Source organism: Odontesthes bonariensis, unplaced genomic scaffold (assembly GCF_027942865.1).
Source record: "Odontesthes bonariensis isolate fOdoBon6 unplaced genomic scaffold, fOdoBon6.hap1 scaffold_282, whole genome shotgun sequence".
In the NCBI taxonomy this organism is placed as follows: domain Eukaryota; kingdom Metazoa; phylum Chordata; class Actinopteri; order Atheriniformes; family Atherinopsidae; genus Odontesthes; species Odontesthes bonariensis.
In genome coordinates, this window is record NW_027457490.1 from 1 (window position 1) to 13,516 (window position 13,516).

A 13,516-nucleotide genomic window follows, 5' to 3' on the forward strand; every position below is an offset into this window, starting at 1 on the left:
CATCCATTATCCACCCATCCATTAATCCATCCATCCATCATCTTTCCATCATCCATCCATCCATCCATCCATCCATCCATTAATCCATCCATCCATCCATCATCCATCCATCCATTAATCCATCCATCCATCATCCATCCGTCCGTCCGTCCATAATCCATCCATCCATCCATCCATCCATCATCCAACCGTCCATCCATCCATCCATCATCCATCCATCCATTAATCCATCCATCCATCATACAACCGTCCATCCATCCATTAATCCATCCATTCATCCATCCATCCATCATCCAACCGTCCATCCATCCATTAATCCATCCATCCATCCATCCATCCATCCATCTTCCATCCATCCATTAATCCATCCATCCATCCATCCATCCATTAATTCATCCATCCATCATCCATCCATCCATTAATCAATCCATCCATCCATCCATCATCCAACTGTCCATCCATCCATTAATCCATCCATCCATCCATCCATCCATCCATCCATTAATCCATCCATCCATCCATCCATCCATCCATCCATCCATCCATCCATCCATCATCCAACCGTCCATCCATCCATTAATCCATCCATCCATCATCCATCCATCCATTAATCCATCCATCCATCCATCCATCATCCAACCGTCCATCCATCCATTAATCCATCCATCCATCCATCCATCCATCCATCCATCCATTAATCCATCCATCCATCCATCCATCCATCCATCCATCCATCTTCCATCCATCTTCCATCCATCCATCCATCCATCCATCATCCATCCATCTTCCATCCATCTTCCATCCATCCATTAATCCATCCATCCATCCATCCATCCATTAATCCATCCATTAATCCATCCATCCATCCATCCATCCATCATCCAACCGTCCATCCATCCATTAATCCATCCATCCATCCATCCATCCATTAATCCATCCATCCATCCATCATCCATCCATCCATTAATCCATCCATCCATCATCCATCCGTCCGTCCGTCCATAATCCATCCATCCATCCATCCATCCATCATCCAACCGTCCATCCATCCATCCATCATCCATCCATCCATTAATCCATCCATCCATCATACAACCGTCCATCCATCCATTAATCCATCCATTCATCCATCCATCCATCATCCAACCGTCCATCCATCCATTAATCCATCCATCCATCCATCCATCCATCCATCCATCTTCCATCCATCCATTAATCCATCCATCCATCCATCCATCCATCCATTAATTCATCCATCCATCCATCCATCCATCCATTAATTCATCCATCCATCATCCATCCATCCATTAATCAATCCATCCATCCATCCATCATCCAACTGTCCATCCATCCATTAATCCATCCATCCATCCATCCATCCATCCATCCATCCATCCATCATCCAACCGTCCATCCATCCATTAATCCATCCATCCATCATCCATCCATCCATTAATCCATCCATCCATCCATCCATCATCCAACCGTCCATCCATCCATTAATCCATCCATCCATCCATCCATCCATTAATCCATCCATCCATCCATCCATCCATCTTCCATCCATCTTCCATCCATCCATCCATCCATCCATCATCCATCCATCTTCCATCCATCTTCCATCCATCCATTAATCCATCCATCCATCCATCCATCCATTAATCCATCCATTAATCCATCCATCCATCCATCCATCCATCATCCAACCGTCCATCCATCCATTAATCCATCCATCCATCATCCATCCATCCATTAATCCATCCATCCATCCATCCATCATCCAACCGTCCATCCATCCATTAATCCATCCATCCATCCATCCATCCATCCATTAATCCATCCATCCATCATCCATCAATCCATTAATCAATCCATCCATCCATCCATCCATCCATCCATCCATCCATCCATCTTCCATCCATCCATCCATCCATCCATCCATCATCCATCCATCTTCCATCCATCATCCATCCATCCATCCCTCCCTCCCTCCCTCCCTCCCTCCCTCCCTCCCTCCCTCCCTCCCATGTAACTTGAGCTTCTTGGCCACAGATGTTCCAGCTGTTCTCACCTCTGGTCTTTGTTTGTGTTTCCAACAGAAATGTGCGGTGGAGTTCGAGGTGAAGGCGTTCTGTGGTGATGCTCAGGACGACAAGATCGACAAAGAGTGAGTGCAGTCCAACTCAGAACCGGTCTAACTCAGAACTGGTCCCACCTGGACCGACCCGGTCCCACCTGGACTGATGTTGTCTCACAGTCTAACTCAGAACTGGTCCCACCTGGACCGACCCGGTCCCACCTGGACTGATGGTGTCTCACAGTCTAACTCAGAACCGGTCTAACTCAGAACTGGTCCCACCTGGACCGACCCGGTCCCACCTGGACCGATGGTGTCTCACAGTCCAACTCAGAACCGGTCTAACTCAGAACTGGTCCCACCTGGACCGACCCGGTCCCACCTGGACCGATGGTGTCTCACAGTCTAACTCAGAACTGGTCCCACCTGGACCGACCCGGTCCCACCTGGACCGATGGTGTCTCACAGTCTAACTCAGAACTGGTCCCACCTGGACCGACCCGGTCCCACCTGGACCGATGGTGTCTCACAGTCTAACTCAGAACCGGTCCCACCTGGACCGATGGTGTCTCACAGTCTAACTCAGAACCGGTCCCACCTGATGGTGTCACACAGTCTAACTCAGAACCGGTCCCACCTGATGGTGTTTCATGTCCTCCCTGTGTTGTGTCCCCGTCTGCAGGAGCTCGGTCCGCCTCTCCATCCGTAAGGTCCAGTTCTGCCCAGAGAACTCGGAGGTGGCCCCGGTGGCAGAGATGACCTTCGAGTTCCTGATGTCAGAGAAGCCGCTGCACGTCAAACTGAGCCTCCCAAAAGAGGTAAGGGTGGACACTGTTCAGCCACAAAGGGTTTGCACCAAAGCGGGTTCAGTTCTGGTTCAGTTCCAACTCTCTGCTGGTCCACAACACAGAACCTGGTTCATCCGGATCCAGGGGTCTCCATGTTTAACATCCAGAACTAATGTAGGGTCCGGTGTGTCACATGGTCAGGTGCTTTCTGTCAGCAGCTGGAGTCATAAACCTGGTTCTGCAAACAGAGCCACCTCAGAACTGAACCAGAACTGAACCAGAACTGGACCAGAACTGGAACCGCATCAGTCTTAGATGGACAGTAAATATTTCTGCCTCATTGGACTGTCTGTGTGTCTGCAGACGTTTTATCACGGCGAGCCACTTAAAGCAAATGTTGAAATCACCAACTCGTCCAGCAGGAACATCAAAGACATCAGTTTGTCAGGTGACGTTCACACCTGTTTACACCTGTTCAAACCTGTTTACACCTGTTTACACCTGTTTACATCTGTTCACCCCTATTTACACCTGTTTACATCTATTCACATCTGTTTACACCTGTTCACACCTGTTCAAACCTGTTTACACCTGTTTACACCTGTTTACATCTGTTCACATCTGTTTACACCTGTTTACATCTGTTCACATCTGTTTACACCTGTTTACATCTGTTCACACCTGTTTACACCTGTTTACACCTGTTTACACCTGTTCACACCTGTTCAAACCTGTTTACACCTGTTTACACCGGTTTACATCTGTTCACACCTGTTCACACCTGTTTACACCTGTTTACATCTGTTCACACCTGTTCAAACCTGTTTACATCTGTTCACATCTGTTCACACCTGTTTACACCTGTTTACATCTGTTTACACCTGTTCAAACCTGTTTACATCTGTTTACACCTGTTTACACCCTTTTACATCTGTTTACATCTGTTTACATTTGATCACACCTGTTCACACCTGTTTACACCTGTTTACATCTGTTCACACCTGTTCAAACCTGTTTACACCTGTTTACATCTGTTTACACCTGTTTACACCTGTTTACATCTGTTCACACCTGTTCACACCTGTTTATATCTGTTTATATCTGTTTACATCTGTTCAAACCTGTTTACACCTGTTTACATCTGTTTACACCTGTTTACATCTGTTTACACCCGTTTACACCCTTTTACATCTGTTTACATCTGTTCACACCTGTTCACACCTGTTTGCACCTGTTTACATCTGTTTACACCCTTTTACATCTGTTTACATCTGTTCACACCTGTTTACACCTGTTTACATCTGTTCACACCTGTTCAAACCTGTTTACACCTGTTTACACCTGTTTACATCTGTTCAAACCTGTTCAAACCTGTTTACACCTGTTTACACCTGTTTACATCTGTTTACACCTGTTTACACCTGTTCAAACCTGTTTACACCTGTTTACATCTGTTTACACCTGTTTACATCTGTTTACACCTGTTTACACCTGTTCAAACCTGTTTACACCTGTTTACATCTGTTTACACCTGTTTACACCTGTTTACACCTGTTTACATCTGTTCAAACCTGTTCAAACCTGTTTACACCTGTTTACATCTGTTTACATCTGTTTACATCTGTTCAATTCAATTCATTTTTATTTATATAGCGCCAAATACAACAAATGTCATCTCAAGGCACTTAGATAGTAAGTCCAATTCAAACCAATTGGAATTCAATTAATTAATAATAATCATAATTCATAAAATAATCCAATTCGTTCATATAGAGCCAATTCAAAAACAATTTCCTAGCTAAGAAAACCAACAGATTGCACTGAAAACTTTTTGTTTTTCGGTCCAATCTCCCGTCCTGAGCGTGCCTGAGGCGACTGTGGAGAGAAACGACTCCCTTTTAACAGGAAGAAACCTCTGGCAGAACCAGACTCAGGAAGGGTGGCCATCCGTCTCCACCAGCTGGGGTTTGAGAAGACAGAAAAAGGGGGGGGGGAGGGGGGCAGGGGGCCACCGCGACGGCGGCACTGTAACACCATTCAAAGGATATCTGTTGGAACAGGGAAACACGAGTTAATGACCACAATAATATCACATATACATAAAGAGAGTAAAGTGAGGAAAGGTGTGACAGATGAGGCCCCCCAGCAGTCTAGGCCTATAGCAGCTTAACTATGGGATGTTTCAGGATCACCTGAGCCATCCCTAACTATAAGCTTTATAAAAAAGGAAAGTTTTAAGCCTGGTCTTAAAAGTGGAAAGGGTGTCTGCTTCCCGGACATTTACTGGCAGCTTATTCCACAAGAGAGGGGCCTGATAACTGAAGGCTCTGCCTCCCATTCTACTTTTAGAAACTCTGGGAACCTCAAGTAAACATGCAGTTTGGGAACGAAGTGCTCTGTTAGGAAAATATCTTACAATGAGATCTTTAAGATATGATGGAGCTCGGTCATTAAGAGCTTTATATGTAAGGAGAAGAATCTTAAATTCTATTCTGAATTTAACAGGGAGCCAATGAAGAGAAGCTAAAACTGGAGAAATATGATCTCTGCTGTTAGTTCTCATCAGAACTCTGGCTGCAGCATTTTGGATCAGCTGAAGGCTTTTCAGAGAATATGTGGGACAGCCCAATAATAAAGAATTACAGTAGTCCAATCCTGAAGTAACAAATGCATGGAGCAGTTTTTCTGCATCACTCTGAGACAAGATGTTCCTGATTTTAACAATATTACGAAGATGAAAGAAGGCAGTCCTAGAAACCTGTTTTATATGCGAGTCAAATGATAAGTTCTGGTCAAAAATAACTCCAAGGTTCCTCACTGTAGAACTAGAAGCCAAGGAAATACCATCTAGAGTAACTATATAGCTAGACAATTTCTCCCTGAAACGCTCAGGTCCAAAGATAACGACTTCAGTTTTGTCTGAATTTAGAAGCAGACAGTTCTGAGTCATCCAGGTCTTTATGTCTTTAAGACATGCTTGTAGTCTGACCAACCTATTGGGTTCATCTGGTTTCATAGATAAGTACAGCTGAGTGTCATCAGCATAGCAATGGAAATTTATGCCATGCTGTCTAATAATGTTACCTAATGGAAGCATGTATAAAGTGAAAAGAATCGGTCCAAGCACAGAACCCTGGGGAACTCCATGACTTACTCTGGTGTGTGAGGAAGATTCTTCATTTACAAGAACAAACTGAAATCTATCAGATAAATATGACTTAAACCAGCCTAATGCAGTTCCTTTAATCCCAATAACATGTTCAAGTCTGTGTAATAAGATACTGTGATCGACCGTATCAAATGCAGCACTGAGATCCAACAGGACAAGCACAGACACAAGTCCGCTATCAGAGGCTAAGAGGAGATCATTGGTAACTTTCAGCAGTGCAGTTTCTGTGCTATGATGCACTCTGAATCCTGACTGAAACTCTTCAAACAGATTATTTCTGTGTAAGTGATCACAAAGCTGAGCTGCAACTATTTTTTCAAGAACTTTAGACATAAAAGGGAGATTGGATATAGGTCTATAATGAGCCAACACTTCTGAATCAAGAGTAGGTTTTTTAAGTAAATGTTTAATTACAGCAACCTTAAAAGTCTGAGGTACATATCCTGTCAACAAAGACAGACTGATCAAATCCAATATGGAAGTGTCAATTAATGGGAAAACCTCCTTGAACAGTCTGGTTGGGATTGGGTCTAAAACACAAGTTAATGGTTTAGAAGAGACTATTGCTGTTGTTAGCTCAGAGAGATCAACTGGGCAGAAGCCGTCTTAATATAAATCAGGTTCTAAAGATACTTCTAAAGCTGCTGTACTTGATGATACATCACTGATAATAGTGGGAAGGACTCCATCAATCTTCTCTCTGATAGAAACAATTTTATTAATAAAGAAGCTCATGAAATCATCACTGCTGAGAGTTAAAGGAATACCTGGCTCAGCAGAGCTCGGACTCTTAGTCAGACTGGCTACAGCGCTGAAGCTAAACCTGGGATTATTCTTATTCTCTTCTATCAATGATGAATAATAAGCAGTTCTAGCTTTACGAAGGGCTTTCTTATACGTTATTAAACTATCTTTCCAGAATAACTGAGACTCTTCTAAATTAGAGGAACGCCACTGTCTCTCCAGCTTTCTTGCAGTCTGCTTTAAAGCATGCAGCTGTGAATTATACCAAGGAGCCAACCTCTTCTGACTGATTACCTTCCTTTTCAGAGGGGCAACATTGTCCAGTGCTGTACGCATTGAAACTATAGTGCTGTCAACAAGAGAGTCAAGTGTTGCTGGAGTAAAGTTTAGGTAGTCGTCCTCTGTCATATCTGCACATGGCAGTGAAGAAAAGGATGATGGAATTAATTCTTTAAATCTGGTTACAGCATCCTCTGATAGACACCTTCTATACGTAAATTTCTTCTCAGAAACTGTATAGTCAAGTAATGTAAACTCAAAGGTTTTCAGAAAATGGTCAGATAAGACAGGGTTATGAGGGAACACTGTTAACTGTTCACTCTCAATGCCATAAGTCAGAACAAGATCAAGGGTGTGATTAAGGCAGTGAGTCGGTCTGTGAACACTCTGAGAAAATCCAATAGAGTCCAATATAGAATTAAAGTTCATATTCAGGCTGTCATTTTCAACATCTACATGAATATTAAAGTCACCCACTACAATGACTTTATCTGTACTCAGCACTAACTGGGATAAAAACTCTGAGAATTCAGACAGAAACTCAGAATAAGGGCCAGGTGGACGATACACAACAACAAACACAAGAGGTTTCTGGGATTTCCACTTTGCGTGGGAAAAACTGAGAATCAGATATTCAAAAGAGCTAAAACTAATCTTGGGTCTGGGACTGATGAGTAACCCTGATCTGAAGATAGCTGCCACTCCTCCTCCTCTGCCTGTGGTTCGAGGAACGTGAACATTTAAACAGTCAGAGGGAGTTGCTTCATTAATGCTAACATGATGCTAACATGATGCTAACATGATCCTCCTGCTGCAGCCAGGTTTCTGTAAGACTAAATATATCAATATGATGATCACAAATCAACTCATTCACTAACAGAGACTTGGAAAGGAGAGATCTGATATTCAGCAAACCACATTTAATAGTTTGATGTTTTTGTTCAGTTAAAGTTTTTGTTTTAATAATTTCTTTTTGCACAAGAGGATTTGCTCCTTTTGTGTTAATTGATTGGGTGGGTAGCAGCAGGTGGGAAGCTGCAGAGAAGTGTGTAAGACTACAACTCTGCATCCTGCTCTGAGCCCTGGGTTGTCATGTTTTAGGGTGGCAAATAAATTCATCCATATTTCTAGAAATGAGAGCTGCTCCTTCCAAAGTGGGATGGATGCCGTCTCTCCTCATCAGACCAGGTTTTCTCCAGAAAGATTGCCAATTATCTCTGTAGCCCACGTTGTTTGCTGGACACCATCTAGACAACCAGCGATTGTAGGAGGACATGCGGCTAAACATGTCATCACTGGTCAGATTTGGCAGGGGTCCAGAGAAAACTACGGAGTCCGACATTGTTTTGGCAAAATCACACACCGATGCAACATTAATTTTAGTGACCTCCGATTGGCGTAACCGGGTGTCATTAACGCCGACGTGAATAACTATTTTACCATATTTACGTTTATCCTTAGCCAGCAGTTTTAAATAGGATTCTATGTCGCCCGCTCTGGCCCCTGGAATGCATTTGACTATGGCCGCTGGTGTCTCTAATGCCACGTTTCTGACTATAGAGCTGCCAGTTACCAGGGTTTTTTCCTCAGCGGGTGTGTCGCTGAGTGGGGAAAATCTGTTTGAAGCGTGGACAGGTCGATGGTGAACAACGGGCTTGACTTTAGAGCTATGCCTCTTCCTGACAGTCACCCAGCCACCTTGTAATCCTGGCTGCTCGGGTTCTGCTAGGGGGAGGCTAATTGAGCTAGCTACGCTAGGTGGCTCCACACTGGCAAAAGGGACCTGGCTCGCTATCGGTTGATTTTCAACAGTGCAGAGCCGAGCTTCCAATTCAGATAACCTCGCCTCCAAAACTACAAAAAGACTACATTTGTTACATGTACCATTATCGCTAAAGGAGGCAGAGGAGTAACTAAACATCTGACACACGGAGCAGGTGAAAGCAGGAGAAGGAGGAAGAGAACCGGTAGCCATGCTACGCTAGAGAACCAGACACACCGCTAAAAAGTGAGAATAAAGATCTGTAGGAGTGTGTTAGAACAGAACGGTAAGCTATAGAGTTTAACTATGCAAAATTGTGTAAGTTATAGATAGAAATAAAGTGATTATCAGTACTCCAAGCGGAGCAAGAAATTCCACAGTGCACAAGCAAGGTAACAGGAAGTGATGCAACACGTCTTACCGCAAAGCGTCACAGCGTCAGCAAAGCTTCCTGTTCACACCTGTTCACACCTGTTCAAACCTGTTTACACCTGTTTACATCTGTTTCCACCTGTTTCCACCTGTTTCCACCTGTTCACACCTGTTCACATCTGTTTATACCTATTTACACCTGTTCATATCTGTTCACACCTGTTCACATCTGTTTACACCTGTTCACACCTGTTCATATGTTTACACCTCTTCACATCTGTTTACACCTGTTCACACCTGTTTGTATCTGTTTACATCTGTTCACACCTGTTTACACCTGTTTACACCTGTTTACACCTGTTCACATCTGTTTACACCTGTTCACATCTGTTTACACCTGTTCACACCTGTTCACATCTGTTTATACCTATTTACACCTGTTCATATCTGTTCACACCTGTTCACATCTGTTTACACCTGTTCACACCTGTTCATATGTTTACACCTGTTCACATCTGTTTACACCTGTTCACACCTGTTCATATGTTTACACCTGTTCACATCTGTTTACACCTGTTCACACCTGTTCATATGTTTACACCTGTTCACATCTGTTTACATCTGTTCACACCTGTTCATATGTTTACACCTGTTCACATCTGTTTACACCTGTTCACACCTGTTCACACCTGTTCATATCTGTTTACACCTGTTCACATCTGTTTACACCTGTTCACATCTGTTCACACCTGTTCACCCCTTTATACACCTGTTCACACCTGTTTACACCTGTTCACATCTGTTTACACCTGTTCACACCTGTTCATATCTGTTTACACCTGTTCACACCTGTAGACATCTGTTCACACCTGTTTACATCTGTTCACACCTGTTGACACCTGTTGACACCTGTTTACACCTGTTCACACCTGTTTACACCTGTCCATAGCTGTTTCCACCTGTTTCCACCTGTTTCCACCTGTTTCCACCTGTTTCCACCTGTTCACACCTGTTCATATCTGTTTCCACCTGTTTCCACCTGTTTCCACCTGTTCACATCTTTATATCTGTTCACACCTGTTTACACCTGTTCACACCTGTTCACATCTGTTTACATCTGTTCACACCTGTTCACACATGTTCACATCTGTTTACACCTGTTTATATCGGTTTACATCTGTTCACACCTGTTCACACCTGTTCACACCTGTTCACACCTGTTTATATCTGTTCACACCTGTTGACACCTGTTGACACCTGTTTACACCTGTTCACACCTGTTTACACCTGTTCACACCTGTTGACACCTGTTGACACCTGTTTACACCTGTTCACACCTGTTTACACCTGTCCATAGCTGTTTCCACCTGTTTCCACCTGTTTCCACCTGTTCACACCTGTTCATATCTGTTTCCACCTGTTTCCACCTGTTTCCACCTGTTCACATCTTTATATCTGTTCACACCTGTTTACACCTGTTCACACCTGTTCACATCTGTTTACATCTGTTCACACCTGTTCACACATGTTCACATCTGTTTACACCTGTTTATATCGGTTTACATCTGTTCACACCTGTTCACACTTGTTTATACCTGTTCACACCTGTTCACACCTGTTTATATCTGTTTACACCTGTTTATATCTGTTTACACCTGTTCACATCTGTTTACACCTGTTCACACCTGTTCACATCTGTTGATACCTATTTACACCTGTTCATATCTGTTCACACCTGTTTACATCTGTTCACACCTGTTCACATCTGTTCACACCTGTTTACACCTGTTCACACCTGTTTACACCTTCTCACATCTGTTCACACCCTTTCACACCTGTTTCTTTAGTGTTTCATTCACTTTTGGTAACAGAACTAGTTGTCGTGACACAGCAGGTAAACATGTGGCAGGTGTTCGGCCCAGTCAGTCTCCGGTTGTCCTCATGTTGGAACGTCAGTAGACGTGGACTAATGTAGACTTTGGGCTGAGGTGTGATAGCAGCGGTTGTTCTGGAGGTGTATTTACCGTCTTTCATATGTGCCTTTTCTGTGTTCAGTTGAGCAGGTGACCAACGTCGTCCTTTACTCCAACGACAAATACGTCAAATCTGTGGCCAAAGAAGAGACTGAGTGAGTTTTTGGAGCTTTGTGGGCTCAGAACCAAGGCCCTGCACAGAACTGCACAGACCTCATGTTGGACCTGAATATCTGGTCGGACTCGTGTTGCTTGTGTCTCTCTGTCTCAGGGACTCAGTGCCGTCTGGGACCACCCTGAAGAAAGAGTACATCCTGTACCCGCTGGTGGATTACAACAAGGACCGCAGGGGGATCGCTCTGGATGGACGCCTCAAGCATGAAGACACCAACCTGGCTTCATCCAGCATGTAGGGACCCCCAGCACAAACACACCAACCTGGCTTCATCCAGCATGTAGGGACCCCCAACCCAAACACACCAACCTGGCTTCATCCAGCATGTAGGGACCCCCAACACAAACACACCAACCTGGCTTCATCCAGCATGTAGGGACCCCCAACACAAACACACCAACCTGGCTTCATCCAGCATATAGGGACCCCCAACACAAACACACCAACCTGGCTTCATCCAGCATGTAGGGCCCCCCAACCCAAACACACCAACCTGGCTTCATCCAGCATGTAGGGACCCACAACCCAAACACACCAACCTGGCTTCATCCAGCATGTAGGGACCCCCAACCCAAACACACCAACCTGGCTTCATCCAGCATGTAGGGACCCCCAACACAAACACACCAACCTGGCTTCATCCAGCATGTAGGGACCCCCAACACAAACACTCCAACCTGGCTTCATCCAGCATGTAGGGACCCCCAACCCAAACACACCAACCTGGCTTCATCCAGCATGTAGGGACCCTCAACACAAAGACACCAACCTGGCTTCATCCAGCATGTAGGGACCCCCAACCCAAACACACCAACCTGGCTTCATCCAGCATGTAGGGACCCACAACCCAAACACACCAACCTGGCTTCGTCCAGCATGTAGGGACCCCCAACACAAACACACCAACCTGGCTTCATCTAGCATGTAGGGACCTCCAACACAAACACAAAAACCTGGCTTCATCCAGCATGTAGGGACCCCCAACCCAAACACACCAACCTGACTTCATCCAGCATGTAGGGACCCCCAACGCAAACACACCAACCTGGCTTCATCCAGCATGTAGGGACCCCCAACCCAAACACACCAACCTGGCTTCATCCAGCATGTAGGGCCTCCCAACCCAAACACACCAACCTTGCTTCATCCAGCATGTAGGGACCCCCAACACAAACACACCAACCTGGCTTCATCCAGCATGTAGGGACCCCCAACACAAACACACCAACCTGGCTTCATCCAGCATGTAGGGACCCCCAACACAAACACACCAACCTGGCTTCATCCAGCATGTAGGGACCCCCAACACAAAAACACCAACCTGGCTTCATCCAGCATGTAGGGACCCCCAACACAAACACACCAACCTGGCTTCATCCAGCATGTAGGGACCCCCAACGCAAACACACCAACCTGGCTTCATCCAGCATGTAGGGACCCCCAACCCAAACACACCAACCTGGCTTCATCCAGCATGTAGGGCCTCCCAACCCAAACACACCAACCTTGCTTCATCCAGCATGTAGGGACCCCCAACACAAACACACCAACCTGGCTTCATCCAGCATGTAGGGACCCCCAACACAAACACACCAACCTGGCTTCATCCAGCATGTAGGGACCCCCAACACAAACACACCAACCTGGCTTCATCCAGCATGTAGGGACCCCCAACACAAAAACACCAACCTGGCTTCATCCAGCATGTAGGGACCCCCAACACAAACACACCAACCTGGCTTCATCCAGCATGTAGGGACCCACAACCCAAACACACCAACCTGGCTTCATCCAGCATGTAGGGACCCCCAACACAAACACACCAACCTGGCTTCATCCAGCATGTAGGGACCCCCAACCCAAACACACCAACCTGGCTTCATCCAGCATGTAGGGACCCCCAACACAAACACAAAAACCTGGCTTCATCCAGCATGTAGGGCCCCCCAACCCAAACACACCAACCTGGCTTCATCCAGCATGTAGGGACCCCCAACACAAACACACCAACCTGGCTTCATCCAGCATGTAGGGCCTCCCAACCCAAACACACCAACCTTGCTTCATCCAGCATGTAGGGACCCCCAACACAAACACACCAACCTGGCTTCATCCAGCATGTAGGGACCCCCAACCCAAACACACCAACCTGGCTTCATCCAGCATGTAGGGACCCC

The 13,516-nt window shown here is 45.3% G+C and overlaps 1 protein-coding gene across 1 annotated transcript; it reads left to right on the plus strand.

Moving 5' to 3' along the window:
* Nucleotides 1–2,099: 2,099 nt before the first annotated feature.
* On the plus strand, nucleotides 2,100–11,577 carry LOC142376400 (S-arrestin-like; the record flags this gene model as incomplete). The annotated part of the gene is made up of 5 exons (XM_075459937.1): nucleotides 2,100–2,167; nucleotides 2,760–2,895; nucleotides 3,229–3,313; nucleotides 11,247–11,319; nucleotides 11,436–11,577. Coding segments are annotated over 5 exons (504 nt in total), but the record flags the coding sequence as incomplete, so codon positions are not given.
* Between the last annotated feature and the right edge of the window lie 1,939 nt (nucleotides 11,578–13,516).